At 43.6% G+C, this 21,609-nt stretch overlaps 1 protein-coding gene across 1 annotated transcript in view; it reads left to right on the top strand.

Moving 5' to 3' along the window:
- The window catches only part of MACF1 (microtubule actin crosslinking factor 1), a 248,817-nt gene that overhangs the window by 87,556 nt on the left and 139,652 nt on the right, over nt 1–21,609 (top strand). The window contains exons 33-35 of the mRNA XM_058195880.1: nt 988–1,143; nt 1,333–1,421; nt 2,278–2,413. Of these exons, the coding sequence (XP_058051863.1) occupies nt 988–1,143; nt 1,333–1,421; nt 2,278–2,413 (381 nt within the window). The remainder of the gene's footprint in view (nt 1–987; nt 1,144–1,332; nt 1,422–2,277; nt 2,414–21,609) is intronic.

Genomic DNA, 21,609 nt, shown 5'->3' on the forward strand with positions numbered 1-21,609 from the left:
CTCTATATCCTCCAGGCTGGTCAGCTTAGCAGCCAAGACAACGGACCTTAGCAGAACTGTGCACTCTTGGCATTCAAAGACTTTCAGTTTCATGTCATCTTTGTGCATTGTTTCACCTTTCCCGATAAACTGGAGAGGACCTGGGCCTGGTAATTCTCTCCAGTCTCCTGAGATCATTTCAGTTTCAACATTGTTCTGTGCCCCTCAGCCCTTCTTCTTACACCCTGGGAAACCCCCAGACAGGTTTATATTCACTCACCTTAGAAGAGGACATCAACTACATTATTGCATTCAGTTTTGGTCGCCACGATGTAAAAAAGATGTTGAGACTCTAGAAAGAGTGCAGAGAAGAGCAACGAAGATGATTAGGGGACTGGAGGCTAAAACATATGAAGAACGATTGCAGGAACTCGGTATGTCTAGTTTAATGAAAAGAAGGACTAGGGGAGACATGATAGCTGTGTTCCAATATCTCACAGGTGGCAACAAAGAAGAGGGAGTCAAACTATTCTCCAAAGCACCTGAGGGTAGAACAAGAAGCAATGGGTGGAAACTAATCAAGGAGACAAGCAATTTAGAACTAAGGAGAAATTTCCTGACAGTTAGAACAATTAATCAGTGGAACAATTTGCCTGCAGAAGTTGTAAACGCTCCAACACTGGAAATTTTTAAGAAAATGTTGGATAACCATCTGACTGAGATGGTGTAGGGTTTCCTGCCAGGGCAGGGGGGTGGACTAGAAGACCTCCAAGCTCCCTTCCAACTCTGATATTATTATTATTATTATTATTATTATTATTATTATTATTATTATTATTATTATTATAATTATTATTATTATTATTATTATTATTACATTCTGGTTCTAGCACACTGGTCCCGTGTAGTTTTACATTGTTATGCCTGTAAGAAGCATCGTGGGTATCGATGGCATTGGTGTATATATTATGTATCATCATCCATGTTGTTTGATTTCATTTTTTGCAGAAAGTTGTAGAGGAAGAGAAGCAGGAACACATGGACAAGGTGAAAGGACTCCTGGGCTGGGTCACAAGCTTCAAACAGAGTCCACCACTCAGAAGCATCTCACCCACAAAGCGGAAAATGCTGGGAGATATTGAGAAGTCCATTTTGGAGCAACAGGTGCCTGCATGGATTGAGGGCCTCCCTTTCCTTTTATGTTTCTTTCTCATTATAGACCACGGCCCGTGTCACATCAGTCTTACTTAATTGATGTTTCAAGTGCTATCCATATATTTAGAGAGACGAGCTGCTCCTTGTGCTCATTTTTTTGGTATCATTTGAACTTTCCCTTCTCTTTCTTCCTGTCAGGGCTTAAATGAAGAATTGGCTGCAAAGAAGGAGGAAGTCTCGGAAGCTATAAAAACTACTCAAATATTTCTTGCAAAGCATAACAACAAGTAAGTTGAGAAAATAACATGAATTTGGAAAGTTGGATTAGTGCAAGCCTGCAAAGCAGATTCCAGACTTTGATCAACTTTGGCAGATCACCAAATTGTACAAGTCATTTGTATTTTTACTGGAAATCTCATGATTTTGACCTTTTTCTGGGAAAGGAATTATGTAAAGGGTACCTGACTATATATCTCAGCCGAATAACTCTGCAGAAACATAATGGAATAAGATCAAGTTTGGAAATGGACCATTTCTGGCCAGGAAAAGGAAAATCCTGAAAAATGTCCCCTAGAAGATCCTGATGCAGGAGAGGCACTGGGGGCTTTAGGCCACTCCATTCTTAAGGCCTCTCCATCTGCACAGGTAGTAAAAAAAGCTACGAAGGTGTTTGCATTGATGCAGCCAACAGACATAAAAGCCATATGGAACTTTGATCTTGACTTCTTTTTAATCATACCATTTCAAATGGATTTTTATTCCATTTGGAGGCCTCCAGAAGATCTTGATGATGGTAGTAGTGGACCACCACTTAAAGAAAAAGGCTGGGCGTTGCTGCCTTAGTAAGTTATTGCATCTTCCTATAACCCAGTCACATCTTGGATATAGGAAGTGGTATCAATGTTGACATATTAAATAAACACATATTGTCAATTATCCCTGCTAATAGAGTACAGTAGTTATAGTAGCCACCCACCATTCACATCTGAGGCCTCGGAAAGACGTGGTTCACTGTTGTTCAAGGGGTTTGGCCAGGATGACTGTTTGCACGGGCAACTTTGTGTATGGGAATGCAGAATCTCCATCAGCTGCTGCCTACTGGCTGTGTTTCTGTTCCAAGCTGTCTGTCTTCCCACGCTGCAGACTTTCTGACCAGGAGAAGGTGCAGATTTCAGTCCAGCTGGATGCGCTCAAAGAAACTTATGACCAGCTCTGCTGTGATTCCACAGAACAGCTTCAGCAGCTGCAGAGACACATGGCTCAGGAGATGGCCCATAAGGTAGCTCTTTTCCCATTGCCTTTTATTTTCCACATTTGTAGCATTCTTTCCCCAGCGGTAGAAGAGAAGGTCCATGCTTAGAAACATCCTGCAAAACTGTGGAAGTTCATATAGGCAACCACCCATTTTTGTTCCACTTCATTACCAAACGAGGAGGAAATTCTCGGTCTGTATGGCTTACGGGAACCAAGTTGAGAGGGTTTCATATAGCAGCTAACGGTTAGTAGATAGTAGACTAGGCCTGTCCCCTAAAGGGCTCCTCTTTCTTTCTTTCTTTCTTTCTTTCTTTCTTTCTTTCTTTCTTTCTTTCTTTCTTTCTTTCTTTCTTTCTTTCTTTCTTTCCTTCCTTCCTTCCTTCCTTCCTTTCTTTCTTTCTTTCTCTCTCTCTCTCTCTCTCTCTCTCTCTCTCTGTCTCTCTCTCTCTCAGAAAGGATGGGTAGTTTTATGCTTCCTCCAGTAATATTTTTCTCAGGCAGTTGTGAAAGGCTTATCAAGGTTGGCCTCTCACCTTATCACCATCCATCCTTTGAAAATAAGTACAGTTTATATAAAAAACATGGGGTAGGAAATGCCCAGGTCTGCTTCCATCTTACTGTCAGTCCCTCTCCTGCATTTGGCTGCTTCTGCAAGAAAAGAAGCTGATAAGACACCTGAGTGAGGGTCCAGTTTATGGGAACTACCCAAGGAGCCCTTAGCAGATCCTGTGTTGAAGAGACAGTGAAGGTGGAGGGGAGGGTTGTTCAGGAAATGGAGAACAAAAGGTGAAAGTCACAGAAATAAGGCAGATGACCTACAAAGCAGGGTTAAGAACTTGGCTGAAATAGGATTTATGCTTGTAATCCCAAAAGAGCAAAGAGAAAGATTTTTTTTCTCCCCTCTCGAGTGGCCCATGGAAAGACTATACATGGCCAATTCACAGCCTACGATACTCTCCAATCATAAATGTGTCAGTGGTTAAAAATGGTCAAAACGTTTCTTCCTTCAGTCCTGTTCTTCTGCAGCCTTCTGATACCCTCTTTTCTTATACCCTTGGCTAATTGTCTGAGCAACCTTCCCATCTTTGTTACTGCTTTGTTCATAAGTCCTATCTGAATATATCTGTATATCATTGTATATAAATGTGATATTCATGTGTCCAATGCAACTTGTATATCTGTGTGGAATTATGTTTTTAATGCTTGCAGGATCCCTCTGCTCTGAAGCATTGCAAACCAAATCAGCCAGGCGGATAGATGTCAGTTTTTTATTTGGGCATACCCCCTGCAGAAAAAGGGGTGCTGTTTTAAATCATAGCATCACAGCGGATGCCATCAGAAAATCATCAGAGAGCTCTTCTCCCAAGTGTTGTAACCACTGAATTTGGGGTTCCTTTGCCAAATTCCCTTTTATCACAGCCTAGAAAGGCCTTCCTATTTCTTCCTGTCCACTGTGATCCCTCTTAGGAACTAGCATCCCTTTATAATTCTGGATGCCTGATGTGGAACACGTTGTCATTGGTTCGGGAGAAATGGAGGGAGGGGGAGGAATTCGAAAGGTATTGTTCAATTTCATGTGAGAATAAGACTGAAGTTCTGAAGTTTGATTTGGGTGCTTCATGGTTGCATGGAACCTCGTACACAAAACATTCAAGTTTTAAGGCAATGGGTGGAGCAGACAGAGCTGCACATCCAAAACACCAAAACTAGCAGAAGCCTCTGCATTGAGCATGATGATGTGTCCCTGTTGTTTTCTGTTTCGTGTTTATTTACTATTCAGAATAACTACCATCCTCGTTTACAATTTTCTGTTGTTGTTTTTGAAAAACTAACCTTCCTGGAATTTGCACCAAAAATCTCACTCTAGAAATGTGGGGCAGTTGTGTGGGTTGGGCTCTGTGTGGTTGTTCTTTCTACTTTTGTGCAAAACAAACAGTCGCATGCCGGACGCTAACCCCCAGCTTTTACACTGTGTGCGCCATACGGCTGAGCTGCTACCTAAAGGCTCTGTCTTTAACTGCTCACGGCAAAGCCCCCAACTCGGGTAAGTAAGAAGCCTTTTGACGCCCCTCCTTCTCTTTCCCTCTTGTTTTAATATCTGACTGTGCATGTCTGGAGTCGTGGCTGTGGTGGTAGCAGGCTTGGAAGGCCTTTGCAGTGGAACTGCCATCCTGCCTCACTTGGCCCAGGGAGCAGGAGAAGGTCCACAGGGTGCAGTTCTGGGTTTAACAGAAGAATCTCTTGGTGGAAGAATGCTCCACAACTTTCTCACCTGTGGACCTGTAGTCTTGATGGTCAAAACGTCCAAGATGTAAAGATTCACATATTCTCTTCCTCTCTTCAGTTAATACTGACCTGCTAGACTGAGCATTTCCATAACAGGCATCGATTGTGTTCTGTAGTGGGAGGGAAGCTATCTGCTTAAACTGCAGCTTTGTCATTTGGATCACTTTGTAGAATTGTATTTGCAGTGGTTTTTAGGCCCAGATCCCTTGTGATTGAAAAGCATTTCTTCAGAGTTGTGTTTGCAGGGGGAGATGGTTAATGGTAAGCAGATAATTTGGTCCTCCAGGGGGAAAACCACATGTCTTTATTTACTATATTTAATATGCGGCTTCATTGTCCCTTGGAATTGGGTGGCTCATAAATTCAAATAAAGTATTTCGTACAACTCAAGAGACAGTACAGCATGCTCCCTCTTCCCCGTGACTACAAGAAACCTGTCAGGTGGGTTGGGCTGAGCATCAGGGATAGTGCCAAAAGAAGGACTAGATCTTCTTTTTTTTTTTTTTTCATTCAAAAAGTTTTTATTAGTCAAAAAAAAGGTTTATACAAATACATATCAGGTATGGTAAATTTTCATTTTTCTTATCTAAAATAAGAATTTTACTCAAATTTTTTAACACATACAACAGCCATATGGCAAGCAGGTAACACGAAGTAGCTAAGTTTAGAAATTTTAAATACGTAATAAAGAAGGGTCAAGAATAAACAGAATATCGTACTAAAGAGAATAAGGAAAACCAACACAATCCCAAATATCTTTATCACTTCCTAGTTTTGGATCTCAGAACTCTGGGTTCAGCCTGACCCAACTCCAGGGCCGCAACAGCGGCAGCCGCTTCCGCCCCATGATCTATAACCTCCCCTTCTTCAATTCCTGGGTCATCTGATTCCAGGAGGGCTTTGTGTTCCTCCACATAGGCCGTAGCCTCCGCAATTGTACTGATTTTTTTCATAATGCCCTCCCGGAAAATCATCAATCCTCTGGCATCAGCCATCTGAAGCCCACTCCTTCTGGTACAATTTGCTTGACAAAAATAATATTTCTTTCTTTTTCACGCACCTGTCTGGGAATCTGCCTCAGAATGGCTATCTCCTGCCCCTGTAAATCAGTGCCCCACTCCTATGTTTTCTAAGAATTTCATCTCGTCTCTCTTCTCACAAATTTGACATGAACCTCTCTGGGAACTGCATGCGTGCGTGCATATTGCTAATTAACTCTATAAACTCGATCCACATCCCAATTCATGAAATCAACACCTCTCCCAAGAAATTCTCCCAACAATTTAGTCACAACATCTCTCAAGTCTTCTTGGTCCACTTCTTCCAAATTTTGAAACCTAAGGAAATAAGACATTTTATCCATCTGTAGTCCAAGCACAGCATTGCCTGTCGCCTCCTCTCTTTTCTGCACTGCCCGCATCTCACCCTCCAAACCTTCCACTTTCTGCTTGTTTTCTGCTGAAACTTGTTGAGTATCCTTTAAATCCTTTTGGATAGTCACAATTTCTGCTCTTATTTCATCCAATTTCTTGTCCATATTAGATAACTTTTCCTAAATTCTCCATCTCTCCAGCAGTTGGTCTCTGACCTTTTGCCATTAAGGAAAAAAAAAAAATACAAAATCCTCAGGCAGGCACAGTATCCTTGTAATTTCCTCCGGATCCACCAGGGGGCACTCACAGGAGCAACGAGTCCAGAGTACAGTTAGTCAACCAGGAAGCCGAAGGGAAGTGATGTCATCAAAATTCTCATAGTGAAGGCGGAAGCTGGACGCCACCACTGTTCCCCAGAAGGAGGGGGGGCCTCAAACCTTCCCTCCTAAATTTCTCCATCACCTCTTCTCTCCAGAGCTCCACAAAACCGTAATCTTCTTATTTTAAGTTCTCCTCTCTCCAGAATAACTCGTGCTCCTTCCAACCGCAGGGAGAAAACCCCCGCACCGGAGCACTCCACCACGCCACCGATATTCCTTCCTTCTCCTCCTCAATTCTTCTCCGCTCCCTGTTCACCACCAGGCTGCTGCAGTTATAATCCAATGCCCGGTGTCACGGGCACAACGCCCAGGCGACCAAAATAATGGCCGCGGCCTGTGGCCTCCAAACCCCGCCAAGCCTAGGACGCGCCAGCATCGGTCCCCACAGTCCTGTATGTCGGCTGGGAGACCCCTGGCGAGCCGTCCGTGCGGCAGGTGTCCTTTTCGGAACACCTGGCCCCTAAGGGCCTCGGCGGCGGCCGGATTCGGGCGCTGGAGGCAGGAGAAGCCTTCCAGACGTCCGTTGCCGCTGGATACCGGAAGTCGTCTCCCAGAAGGACTAGATCTTATGCTCTCTTGGTTTCTAGCCCAGCTCTTTCCACTGCTTCAAAATAACTTCTTCCAAATATCATGCAATTTAGATTTTTTCCATGTTAACTTTAGAAGAACTGCAGTGTCTTGAAATTAAGAAAGTCATGTTTAGATAGTAGAAAGCACTTGGTTGCATCCCTTCCTCTAGGCTGCCACTCCCAAACCAGTCAAAGGGATGTTGTGAAACTGCAAAGCAAAAAGGGGACCTGTTGCCTCTTTGGGGAACTGCATGCTTTCTCCTGCTCCCTTTCCTTGAGTCCACATGGGTGAGCTGTGTTGTGGTCCTTCTGTGCTTCCTGTCTCCTCCTTTGAATATAGAGGACTATGAGGAGTGCATGGCTGTGGTTCTTAGTATGATTCTCTCTCCTTTTCTCTGTCTTTTTCCCCTGGGGAAAGTGGCTGCAAGAATGCTCCTGCTGCTTTGCTGCGCTTGCTGGGTGCCCAAAATGTCTCAGTAGTGCCTCACCTGCCTGGCTAGATTGAGCTCCAAACTGTAAACAATTTGCAAGATCAAAATTGTTCCCACGTTATGTCATACAACATACACGTTACCAGCCTAATTAAGATCTGCTCTCTAGATCAGTATTCACCATGCTTTAGTTGACTGAGACATCTTGGACTGGGATGCATTGATAGGTTCACTATTACTGTGATTGTGATATTTTTTTCTCTTTCCTCTCCCTGCTCCTCTGCCCCAGGGAAATGAGGCTATTGCTGGAGTGCTAGATCTTGGCACCATGGAAGTCTTCTCTATTTTTGACGCCATGCAAAAAGGTCTCCTAGACCAAGAAACAGGCCTTCTCATCTTGGAAGCCCAGGTGATCACAGCTGGTCTGATGGTTCCCAATGCCAGGGAAAAGCTCTCGCTGGCAGAAGGCCTAACAAGAGGCATAATAAATGGCAAGATCTACCAACATTTACAGGAAATGCAGGATGCTGTCCAGCTGATCAAGAACATGCAACTCAGAAGTAGCCCATTTCATCCTGTTGTTGCTGCCATCGAAAATGGAATCATCAGTGAAAATACTGGGCTAAAAATAGCACAAATACAGCTTCTCACCGGAAGCTTTATAGATCCTTCCAGCCATGAGCAAATTGGTTTAGAAGATGCTCTTCAAAAAGGCATCATTACCAATCATTTTCATGAGATGTTGGTATCTTGCTTGAAATCTTGTGAGGAGGCTTTGACTGACCCAAATTCAGCTGAGAAAATTAGCTTCAATGACCTGATGCAGCAATGTGTCCCTCACCAGGAAACAGGACTGAAATTGCTCCCAATAAAACAGGTGTCAGGTGGGATGACGAGCTTCCAGTCTGGCCAAGAAGCAACCACCCTCTGTGCAGTAGAAAAGAAAATGACAATGGAATTACTAGAAGCCCATCTCTTTGCTGGTGGCCTTGAGGATCCCAAAAGTGATTGCCAGTTAACTGTGGAGGAAGCTGTAAGACATGATTTAATTAAACAAAAACTGGCTTGTGATCTTCTGGTCAAACAACTGCAGACCGGCGGCATCATAGATACCCTTACCGGAGAGAGACTTTCACTACAGAAAGCGATAGAGGGAGGCCTGGTGACATCAAGGCTTGCAGTGATGATCCTGGAATCCCTTCATTCCTTTATAGGACTTGTGAGGCCTGAGTCAGGAGAGATTGTGCCTGTTATGGATTCTCTGGAGCAAGGTATCCTAACTTCTGAACTGGCTGATAAAATTTTAAGAGGCAGGCAAAACATCAAAGCACTTTTTAAAGCAGAGACTAATGAAATCCTTCCATGGAAGAAAGCTGTTGGTTGTGGAATCCTGAATAAAGATGTTGCCAAAACATTAAAATCAACTTGGCTCCCTGACTTCATTCCAGAGATGCTCATTTCTGGCCCTTCAGGCAGCTTCCAAAGGAGAAGCTCTTCCTCTGCTCAACCAGCAGATCATGAAGAACAAAACAAGGGTCCCTTAAGAAGCTGTGAAGAAAGGATGTTGCTCTATTTGATGACCCACAGCTATGTAAACATCCACAATGGTGAAAAATTGCTTCTGGTAGATGGAGAGTTAAATAGCCTGTCCGAAATCCTGGTGCCAGCAAAAGAAAATGGCTCTAGCATTGACTTCTTAGAAGCTAGCAAAATGCAACCCCAAGAATGGTGTGAGGATGTTGGCAGGATTGCCACAATTGAAGAAACTGGATCCCACAATGAAATAATTTTAGAGAAACTCAGGCTTAATTCATCTGCATCAGAAAACAAGCAGGAACAAAATCTGCAACCCCACATTTCTCTCCCTAGCATAAGAACTGAATTGGAAATTGGAGATATAAATGCATTTGTGAATGTGAAGGAACAAGAAACAGTAACTGATCTTTCAGGAGACTTCAAAAGTGAGATGGATGACCCCAGAAGAGAACAAAGTTTGATGATGATACAGAACAAGAGTCATATGGAGCTGCAAGAAGGCAAGTCCAATTTTGAAACGGAAATTGGTTTCAAAGAAGTCAAGTGGGAAGAACCCAAGCTTGAAAAACAACTGTCAGAAGAGGAAAAGATGACATTGGAAGAGCAAGAAAGAGAAATGGGAAAAAATGATGTCAGACAAATAGATTTGAGTGCTGACAGTTTGGAAAAGATGGAAAAATCTCACATTTTAGAAAAGGAAGTAGTAGCAGTAGATAGGAGGCCAGAGGCTGCCAACTGGTCAAGCATGGGAAAAGTGCAAAACGGATCAACAGATTGCCTTTTTATTCAAGCCAAAGGGAAACCTGTAGATGGACATATTAAAAGGGAGCAGTTGGCCACAGGTAAAAGAGTTGTTCCTAGCTATCAAAGTGCTAGTTCTGTATTGCCAAAACTATCTGCAGAAGACAGCACTCTGAATGTGTTGTTAATGCAGCTCCAAGAAGGTGGCATAATTCATGAACAGACAGGGAAGAAAATGCTCCTGAATGAGGCCGTTGCCTGTGGAGCTGTGCCCAGCCACACGGCCATTAAAGTGATGGGTGAGATGAAAATGTTTAGCGGCTTCTTTGATGCAGAGACATCTGAGTCATTAACCACTGAAGAAGTAATCAGGGCAGGATTGATGGATGAGAACCTTCTCCAGAAAGTATTAGCTGCAGATCAAGCCATAAGTGGTATTATTGACCCATGGAACAAAAACATTTACTCCATCAAGGAGGCATCTGAATTGGGGCTATTGGATAAAGAAACTGCTACCAGAATTCTGGAGGCACAAATAGTTACTGGAGGAATTATTGATTTCAAGCGTGGCAAAAAAATATCAGTCACTTTGGCTTCCAACCTTGGCCTGATACACAAATCCAGTCAAGAAAATCTTAAGAAGCTGGAGAAAGCATATAAGGGCAAATATGCTGAAGACACAATTAAAGAAAAACTCATTGCTCTGCAGGCTGAAATAGGAGGCATCTTGGATCCTAAAACTAATGAACCGCTGACCATTATTCAGGCTGTAAAAAAGGGACATCTGAGTGAGGAAAAGGCCTTTAGACTCCTAACTAAGCAGTTAGCCAACGGAGGCATCCTTCACCACAAGACTGGCATGAGACTTTGCGTAGAGGATGCTATGGAACATGAATTGATCGATGAAAACCTCCATCAAGATCTCAAAAAGGCAGAAGACATATGCCTGCACCATTCCATTTATCATGAAGTGAACAAAATTGTGTCTTTACCTCAAGCCATATCCCTTGGATTAATCAGTTCAGATTTTCAAAGAAAAGTTCAAGAAATACAAGCCTCAACTGGAAGCATATTTGATCCTGGTTTAGGCCAGAAAATTACATTGACTGAAGCTGTTAAGAAAGGATTAATATCCAAACCAGTTATGGAACAAGCAGTCATCGCCTCGGAAATGAAGGAAGCTATTCTTTATCCAGGTAGCTGTAGATTGGTCCCACATTCAGAATTGGTCAGGAGGAGCAAAATTGACATTGAGTCAGGGCATAGATTCTTAGAAGTTATTCCCTTTCAAGATATAAAAAATGAGGTGACTGGGAATGTATTGTTGTGTTCTCAGGCGGTTAAACTTGGCAAAGTAGACCCCACGCTTGCTTTGAGGTTGCTGCAGGCTCAGGCGGACACAAATGGCATTCTGGACACTTCTACTGGTCAAAGACTATCCTTGGCATCTGCTCTGGAAAAAGAAGTTCTGGATGAAGATACAGCTAAAATCATTGCTATTAATCAGATGTTGACTGGAGGGATTGTCAGTGCAGAGAGTGGAAAGCGGGTAACCTTGAAAGAGGCCACTGAAAAAGGCTTAATCACCCCCAAATTAGCCAGTGCAATTCAAGAACCTGATCCAGTCACTAATAAATGTGGACCTGACTTAGAAGAACATAAAGGCCCTGAGCCCCAAAGGTTGCTGCACAACGATGCCTCAAAGCCTGAAACATTGGCCATTCATAAATATCCTAGTAGTGAAGAACAGATGATGCCATCTGAAGCAATGGGCTCCAATACTTCTGCCAATGCTGGCATTGCTTCATTGAAAGAGGGTGGGAAGATGAAGAGAGATGAATCTATTCTCCCTTCCCCTTCTCCAGTCTCAACTGCGGACAGCTCATTCAGTCAGTTTTTAGAGGAGAACAAGCCGGCACCTGAGCTTGCCTTCATGTTGGACCCAGTTGAAGACCTGAGAGTAAAGACCCAGAAAAAAAATAGTAAAAAGAAAAATAAGCTGAGGAAGAAAGAACTTTTAAAAGGAAAGCTAGAAAGGCAAACAGGAAGTAATCAAGAGGCTGAAAAGATACTGGAAGGAACTTTCCCTGTGGACAGTAGCACGGTTAACGGAGACCAGGAGCAAAAAGGAAAACTGTTTCAGCCAGAAGAAAGTGCTTGTGTATCCCTCGGCCTTGAAATAGATAATAGAACCCTGTACGTAGAATCTGTAGAGGGACAGGCATCCAAAAAACTCAGTTCTGTAATTCAACAACAGAAAGAAGACGATGATATACATTTCCAAGGCTCTACCAAGATTGTGTCCGACAAGCAGGCTGATAACAAATTGCTTAGGGATGCCAAAATGGAGCTACCAAGTCAAGGTTCAGAATTAAAAACTCACGAACTCAGCACTTTGGAAAGTGTTGACTCAAAAACCATTAAGAAGAAGAAAGCAAAAAAGATTAAGAAACAAAACGCTCCCTCATCAAATTCTAGGCACACCACCATGACAAGAAGAATCAAGGCGGAGTTAATCCCTAGCATCGCAGAATCCTTGCAGGAAAATCCATCTGGTGGGGTAACAAGCCCACTTAAACGAGGTGGAGTTAAAAGTCAGGACAATCAGGTAGGCAGGAAAGAGAAGCAACGTGTTGTAGTTGAAGAGAGCCTTGCCCAAAAGAGAGATGCATCAGAAGTGGTTTGTGTACAAAAGGCAAGACTTTACAGAGATCCTTCGACAGATACCATAGAAGAACAAATATTGCTTAAAAAAAAGGAAACATCTTTTACCTCAGAAGAGCAGGTACCCAAGTACATACAGTCCTTTGGGTCTTCTGAGTCAAAATCAGAAGATTTTCAGAACAGAAAAAAAATAGAGGACAAGTTTAGTTCTTACTCCTCTGTGACATCATTCATACAAGAAGAAACTGGGGTCAGAGAAATACTTGGAAAAGATGAAAACATTGATCATAAAGAGCTGTCCATGTCTTCAGAAGCAGAAGAGTTGAGGCAAGAAAGTGACATTACTGGACCGGAGGGACAAACGCTACAAGACAAGGAGTTTCCAGAAAGCAAAAAGGATTATTCTGAAAAGTTATGCATGCAGCAGGAATCAGAAGAAATCACAGAAGTCGGGAATGTTGATGATTCTTCCTGCATGGTTGAAAATACAGAAGAGAAATGTCAAGAGGCTTCCACATCTACCAAGGTAGGTAGTTTCAATCTTACGGCTGCTCATGCATATCTCATGAGTTAACTAGACAACTAGTGTATTTATGAAGGCAAAATAGATAACTAATGAAAGCTGTCTGAAAGCCACTATCGTGGTGAAGGGACTGGCTCGAAACTGGGGAACGCTGAGTTCTAGACCTGCCTTAGGCACAAATGGGGGCCAGTCCCTCTCTCACAGCCCTAAGAAGCAGGCAATGGAAAACCACTTCTGAAATCTCGCCAAGAAAACTGCAGAAACAAATCCCATAGACTTCTCCTAGAACTGTCAAGCTGAGAACTATGCAGCTTTATAGCTGCTTTGTTTTATTACTTATTTAATTATATTTACTTACTGCCTCCTGTCCTGATCAAAATCAAGAGGGCAGTAACAAAGTTGTACACAGTCAATCAGTGTTGTAAACTATCTAGCATAAATGGTAACATCTGCACTAAAATGTTTAAATTGAACAAAATTGCAGCTAAAAGCCTAGCCAGAGCTTCATATGGTCGAATACAAAAACTAGTTTAATACAATGTTGGACATTCCAGAGGAATATTTGCTAGAGTTTTGAAAAATGACTGTTAACTTAAAAAATGTGATGGGAAGAAAAGAAACTCGGGTATTTTTAGAAAGAAGTAATAGTGTATAAATGTAACGAAATCCAAGAGATGCTTCTCCATCCATATCCCTCCTGCTTTTTCTCTCCTGTTCTTCCAGGCTCCATTTAACAAATGGCTTTGCCTGAACTATGATGAAAGGCTGGTTGCGCTGCTGTCCAGAGTGCGGAGCATTGAGATGCGCATGCAGAGGGTTCCGCTGGCGGACCTGAACCTCCAAGCGCTGCAGGAACTGCTTTGCCAGGCTGAGGTAAGAGAAGCAGGCCCTGACCTCAGAAAAGTGTGCCCGTGTCTCACATAGCTGGTCTCTTGCTTGGCTTGAGGACACCCCGCCGTGTGTCAACCCTACAAGGTTGTCCAAATCAGGAAACTGTTTACACAGGATGGCTAGAACTGTAGGCTCCAGTATTTGGCAGCTCTGCCTGTGTTTTCCCTCCCCGCCCTCTTACACCCTAGAGCAGGGGTGTCCAAAGTTTTTTGAGTGAGGGCCAAATACAGAAAAATAAGCAAAGGCCCGGGCCACGGGGGGGGGGGGGTAAATTTTTTGTACCAGTTCTGTGGGCGTGGCTTATTTTGGGGTGTGGCTTGGTGGTCATGTGACTGGTGGGCGTGGCTAACTCCTCATGTGACTGAGTGGATGTGGCTATGGGCATAGAAACTACTCAGAGGGCTAAAAAAAGTAATTTTTGACCAGTCCTCACACTTATGACCATCCTCACATTTATGCCCATTGCAGCATTTTTAACAACCATATCACTCATTTCACAACTGCTTCTCTTCACCACGGTTACAAGATAGGGTGCAAAATGTAAAGATAGTTGTAGGTGTGAGGACCAGTCAAAAGTGTGAGGACAGGTCAAAAATAACTTTTTCAGCCCTCTGAGTAGTCCCTATGCACAAAATGCTGCAACAGGCATAAATGATGACCGGTCATAAGTGTGAGGACTGGTCAAAAGTGCGATATAGTTTTTGTCTGGAGACATTCTGCACACTTCCCCCCACCAACGCTGTTCGGCCCCTCGCCGCCCTCACCTGTTTCTCGATGCCGGTCTTCTTCTTTTCCGCCAGGGGAGTCCCAGCTGCTTTCTATCAGTCTGCAGGGTGCAAAACTGTCACGCTGGGAGATCCTGCAGCATGCAAAGAAGCCCCCAAGGGTCCCTCGGTTTGGGCACAGGTTTGGGAGCAGAGCCCCCAAAGGGCTTTGAAGCTGCTCCGAGGGGCAGCTGGGGCCCATGTACAGAGTGCACACAATAGCCTCAAGCCACAAGAGTTTTGCAGCCAGCCAGTCCTTCTCAGAGGCAGACAAAATGAAACAGAAACAAGCCAAGCGGGTGAGAGACACCTTCAAAGGCAAACAAACAAAAAAACTTCCCTTTTGGGAAGAGGCAGCGCTGTGCTAGGAAGGCCGGCTGTTCTCCCCCTCCGAGGGCCTTGTGGGTCAGCCAGGAGGCTTTGGCCCCTTGGAGGAACGACCCTGGCAATGCCCCATGGGGCACAGGGGCCACCAGCCGGCCAAGCTGCCTTGGGCCCAAAAGACTTTTATGAGGAAGGGCTTCATCCCCCTGCGGCATCCCGGCTTTCCAGGATGTTGCCATCTTCCCCAGCTGTGGCAACCCTGCGGGGGGTGGGGTGGGTCTCTTCGGCTCTCTCCCAGAGCCTTCTTGGTCACTCAGCTTCCCGGACAAGGCCCCAACTCAGCTGCGCCTCACCAGGCATTCCCACCAACTGAGCTGCATCGCTGGGAGGGGAGGCGGTGGCTGGAGAGGGACAACCCGCCTTCGCCGCCCCCCACCCAGAGGTTCTCCGGGGAGCAGAAGCGTCCCGTTCCTGCCGGGACCTCGGCAGCCCGGCAGCGGGCCCATTCAGCAGCTCAACCTCCCATCCTCCTCCGCTCCGCTCCCCGCCCGTCCAGCCCTGCTCTGCCGACCCGCCCGGAGAGCCTACCTGCGCGGCGCGCGAGCTGAGGCGCCCGAGCAGCGCCGAAGCTCTGCTGCCCGCCCGCCTCCTCCTCTGTCTGGTGGGCTGGGCTGGAGCCGTGGCGCCCCGGCGCCTACAGCCCAGTGGCGGAATGGCGGCCCGCAGCCCCGGTGGGCGGGGTCGCCTCAGCGGAGCCTCCCGCATCTGCAACCGGCGAGCGGCGGCGTTGCCATCTTCCCCAGCTGTGGCAACACCGGGGGCGGGTGGGTGGGTGGGTCTCTTCGCCTCTCCCAGAGCCTCCTTGGTCACTCAGCTTCCTGGACAAGCCCCAACTCAGCTGCGCCCCCTTACCAGGCATTCCCACCAACTGAGCTGCATCGCCGGGAGGGGAGGCGGTGGCTGGAGAGGACAACCCGCCGCCCCCACCCAGAGGTTCTCCGGGGCAGAAGCGTCCCGTTCCCGCCGGGACCCTCGGCAGCCCTGGCAGCGGGGCCCACTCAGCAGCTCAACCCTCCCATCCTCCTCCGCTCCACTCCCCCGGCCGTCCAGCCCTGCTCTGCCAACCCGCCCGGAAAGCCTACCTGCGCGGCGCCGCAAGCCGAGGGCGCCCGAGCAGCGCCGGAAGCTCTGCCGCCCGCCCGCCTCCTCCTCTGTCTGGTGGGCCGGGCTGGAGCCGTGGGCGTCCCGGGCGCCCCCTACAGCCCAGTGGCGGAATGGCCGGCCCGCAGCCCCGGGTGGGCAGGGGTAGCCTCAGCGGAGCCTCCCCGCATCTGCAACCGGGCGAGCGGCGGCTTCCTTGGGGGCCAGGACGGGGGCCGCACCCCACTGTCCACCGAGAATTTGCTGCGGGCCAATAAAAACTGACCCGCGGGCCGCAGTTGGCCCGCGGGCCGTAGTTTGGACACCCCTGCCCTAGAGGGTCATGGAGGAGCCAGCCCGAGCCTCTTCCTGGTGCTTTCTTCTTTCCCAGGGTTTAAGGAATGCCTTTGCCCTTTTTGGTTTTGGAATGGCTCTCGAACCTCACCCCCAAGGCCATCTTCATGGCTCTCTGCATCCAGAGGAAGACTAGGTAGTCAAGGGGCTAGGAGCTATGTTGGTTTAGGCCTGTAGCTGCTCCTGTGAGCACAAAACTGGGTTGGTTAAAGCAGGATGCCCCGCTTCAGTTTTCATTCTTCCTTTACTTCCTGGGCAACTGGCAACAGGGGACCTAAGGAAAGCCAAATGCTGCTCCGGGTAAAACAGCTTTGACCTGAAACTTTATAACTCAAAGAAGAGACACTGTTATTCCAGGGATGGAAGGATCCCTTGGCTCAAATTAGCAGCTTCCAAGCCCTGGAAATTTCCCCTGTGGATCCCAAGCCCCTTCCAACTCCCCGCTTGCAGCCACTCCCCTCTGCCAGTTGAGTGGAGTTGCCAGTCTTTGGGATATATATCTAGGACTAGAAAAATATGGTCCTGCCAAAAGCAGGTGAACTGGGCAGGTTAGGGATGTGTCCTTGCCTCAGTTTCCAAATGGTTAACAGGTCTTCATGTCTGTCTGTCTTTCTTCCCTTCTCTCGCTTCCCGAGTTGCCTTCATGTGCTTGAGTCCTAACATCCACTGGGCCAAGAATGGAAAATGGGTGGACTCTATGGCTAATCACAAAGATGATGGACTTGGAGTTGCTCGTGGTTGAGTCCTGCAATTGATAGATAAGGCTGGGAGAATGGAGTTGCTTCCTGCCTTGTTTGTGTATTTGGACTGGGCTCTGGACACCTTTGGAGCACATTTATAATGTGCTGTATTTGTAACCGTCTTTTTTTCTCCCTTCTCCAAAAATAAAAGTTGTGGCGGGAAAGCTATAAAAGCCACATTGTGCCTTCTGATTCTTACAGACCTCAGTTAAGAAGTACTCTTTTAAGCCCAGTCTCCTCTAATTACATTTAATTACACTTTAGCCATGGAAAAAGGAGCTTTGTGGGAAGTAAAACCTGAGGGGTTGGCTTATATAATTCAGCCGTTGGCTCCAATTTAGCTTCATGCTCGGACAGTGAAGCCAGGGCCATAGCTGTGGGTCTTCTACTGGGGCAGGGTTAGGGTGACCTGGAGTGGGCAGGCAGAGGCTTATTCCAGACTTGGAAGACACTTTGCTTTGCTTAGGCTAACAGCATCCTCTTCATCTTAGGCCTTGGATGGAGAACTGAAGGACCTGTCAGCGCCTGTGAACCAGGAACTGGAAGCTGTGGAAGGGCTTGTGGCCAGCTCTCCTCAGGAGGTCCCTGAGCAATTACTGAGGGCTTTGGAGAAGGATGCCAAGAATCTTTTGAAGTCTTTTGGCTCTGTCAGTGATGTCCTGACTTCTTGGCTGCTAAACCTTCGCACTGCAGCAGAAGCAGAAAAGGTATTGCCTTCTTTAAGGGCCAAACACATTCCTGGTGGGAACAATTTATCAAATGTAGGACAGTTCTGGCACTCAAACTCTCTAGAAAAAGGCTAGGTGAAAGTGAAAGATGGTGGTTATTCCATGTGTTTATTTTCTCCACACATGACACAGAGCAGGTGATCTGGGAATTTTTTTCCATAAATCAAAAGTGGGCATTTGGAGTCCAACCTCATAAAGTCAGGTGGATTTTGGAGGCCCTGTTGCAGTAAAAATTTGCTGCAGTTTAGTACATAAAGTAAGAAATGGCTGTTAAAGTACACTTCCTGCAGTAGAACACTGCTTCTGTTTTTCTTTTTTTTTCTTTTTTTTTTTTATTGAAAAAGTTTTAAAACAACAATTAAATTTTCCCCCCTCCCCCACCTTCCCCCCTCCCTCCAAAACCCCCTCCCCCCCCGACTTCCTGGAGCAAACACAAGGTATAGTTCATTAAACAAACAGTCATACATTAAATTTTTAAAATCTAACACAATTATAATCCTTCTCTCCCACATAACCTGACTTCTTCCATTAAAATCAAAAACAAAATCCTTCATTCAAAGGCAATCCGAAATTTCTTAATCTGATATCTATTTTGAATATAATCAATCCAGTTCTTCCATTCATTTAAATATTTTTCTTGAGTACTGTCTTTCAAGAAGGCTGAGATTTTAGCCATCTCAGCCAAATTGGAAACTTTCAATATCCATTCTTCTATTGTGGGTAATTCTTTTTTCTTCCAATATTGTCCAATCAACAGTCTTGCTGCTGTTATTAAGTTCAAAATCAACTTAGTCTCAATCACTGTACAGTCCGTTGTTATTCCCAAAAGAAAAAATTGCGGTAGGAACTTTATCTTCTTCTTCAGAACATTCTGCATAATCCACCAGATTCTTATCCAGAAAGACTTAATTTTCTTACAAGTCCACCATACATGAAAATATGTAGCATCATCACAATTACATCTCCAACATTTCGCTTGCATATCTGGATACATACATGATAATTTCTTAGGATCTAAATGCCATCTATAAAACATCTTATAAAAATTTTCCCTTAAATTCTGCGCTTGTGTAAATTTAACATTTCTAACCCAAATTTTTTCCCATGTTTCCAACATTATTGGTTCTTGAATATTCTGTGCCCATTTTATCATACAATCCTTTATTAAATCTCTTTCAGAATCTATTTCTATCAACACAGTATACAATCTCTTTATATGCCCCTGGGTTTGATTTCTAATTTGTTTAACCAAATTTTCTTCATTTTGAATAATACCAATTTTCTGATCTTCTTTCCATCTAGCCTTTAACTGTCCATATTGAAACCAAGTATAATTCCTCCCTTCTTCTTTTAATGTATCCAAAGATTTTAATTGTAGATTTCCCCTCTCATTGTATAAAAGATCTTTATAAGTAATCATTTCTTGTTCCTGTTCTATATTTATATTCTCTACTGCGTGCCGAGGACTTGCCCATATGGGAATTTTATAATTTAACTTATAATAATATTTTTTCCAGACACGCAGAAGAGAAATTCTCAACACATGATTCTTAAAAGCTTTATCTACTTTCTTATCATACAATAAATATGCATGCCAACCATATAATAAATCATAACCTTCTATATTCAAAATCCTTTCCTCCGTCAAATTAAACCAATCACTTATTACCGAAAGAACAACTGCTTCATAATACAGTTTTAAATTAGGCATTTTTAATCCTCCTCTTTCCCGTGTATCTTGCATTATTTTCATTTTGACTCTCGCTTTTTTCCCTTCCCATATAAATTTATTAATTCCAATCTGCCATTCTTCCAAATTTTTGTCTTTCTTAATTATTGGTATCATCTGAAACAAGAACAAGAATTTAGGCAAAACAATCATTTTATAGCTGCTATTCTCCCAACAAAGATAATTGTAATTTTTCCAAGTATTCATTTCCTTCTGAATCTTTTTCCATAACACATCATAATTATTCTTATACAATTTTACATTTGATGAAGTAAGAAAGACTCCTAAATATTTAACTTTTTTTACAATTTCAAATCCTGTTATTTCCTCTAGTTTTTCTTTCTGGTTCTTAATCATATTTTTGGTTAACACTTTTGTTTTATTTTGATTCACTTTAAACCCTGAGACCCTTCCATATTGATTAATTACTTCCAACAAATATACACTTGAATTTATAGGCTGAGTCAACATAACAACCAAATCATCTGCAAATGCTCTAACTTTGTATTCATGTCTTCTAATTCTAATACCCTCTATCTCCCTTAACTCTCTTATCTTATCCAGTAAAGGTTCCAAAGACAAAATAAACAATAAAGGTGATTGTTGTGCAGTGACACCCCTGCCTTGTTCCTTTCGCAATTTTAAAACTAACTGTCAAACTACCATTAATTATTATCTGAGCTGTTTGCTCTCCATAAATTGCCCTAAGTATTCGTATAAAACCATTTCCAAATTGCATTTTGTCTGTTAATTTAAATAAAAATTCCCAATGCAAACGATCAAAAGCTTTCTCTGCATCCAAAAATATAAACGCTGCCGGAATCTGATTTTTCTTTTCCAAATATTCCAATAAATTCACTATCTGCCTAACGTTATTCCTCATTTGTCTCCCTTTTATAAAACCAGACTGGTCAGTATGAATCCTTTGTTGTACAATTTCCATTAACCTATTTGCCATTATTTTCGCAAAAATCTTATAATCATTATTCAAGAATGAAATCGGTCTATAATTCCCAGGCTTAGTACAATCCTGATCCTCTTTTGGTATCAATGAAATAAAAGTAGTCCTCCATGATGGTGGCACTCCTCCTCCCATCAGTATCTGATTAAATAACTCCATAAGTGGACCAACTATCTCATCCTGTAACTTTTTATAATATATTGCTGTAAGTCCATCTGTGCCCGGGGATTTCCCTATTTTTAATTGCTTTATTACCAAAATAATTTCCTCAGAAGTTATAGGCCGATTCAACTCTTCCCTTTGTTCATTAGTTAAACCTTTAACCTTATATTCTTTCAAATATTTATCAATATCCATATTCAATATTGTATCTCTGGCATATAAATTTGTATAATATTCCAAGAAAGCTTTTTTAATTTTATCCTGTTGAAATCGCACTTTACCCTTGTATTCAATTCTTTCAATAGTACCTGCTTTCTGTCTTTTCCTTAACATATAAGCCAACCACCTCCCTGATTTATTGGCATTACAAAAAGTATTATGTTTAGCATATTGTATATTGGTTGCCACCTGATCTGCCATTAACATATTAAATTGACTCTGTAATATCTTTATCGCCTCAGTAGTTTTTAAATCATGTGGATTATATACCAATAATTGTTGTTTCCTCTGAATTTCCTCTTCTAAATCCCTACGCTGTTTTGTAATTTTCTCCTCTGTCTACTATTAATATATATCAAATTTCCTCTCATAAAGGCCTTGCTAGCGTCCCACACCATTTCTATCAAGTTCCCTTACCCAAATTATAATCAAAAAATTCTTTCATTTGTTTTTTACATTGATTTACATTATCCTCATATCTAAACAAATTTTCATTTATTCTCCATGATCTTCTTCCACCTTCATATTGCAACTCCATCCATACCGGACTATGATCAGTTAAACACCTTGGAAATATCTTTGTTTTCCTAACCCTAGAAAGCAAATCATTGGTAATTAATATAAAATCAATACGTGAAAAAGATTGATGCCTATCCGAAAAATAAGTATAATCTCTATCATCAAAATTCTGCCTTCTCCATATATC

The sequence above is a fragment of the Ahaetulla prasina genome, chromosome 10 (genome assembly GCF_028640845.1).
Source record: "Ahaetulla prasina isolate Xishuangbanna chromosome 10, ASM2864084v1, whole genome shotgun sequence".
In the NCBI taxonomy this organism is placed as follows: Eukaryota; Metazoa; Chordata; class Lepidosauria; order Squamata; family Colubridae; genus Ahaetulla; species Ahaetulla prasina.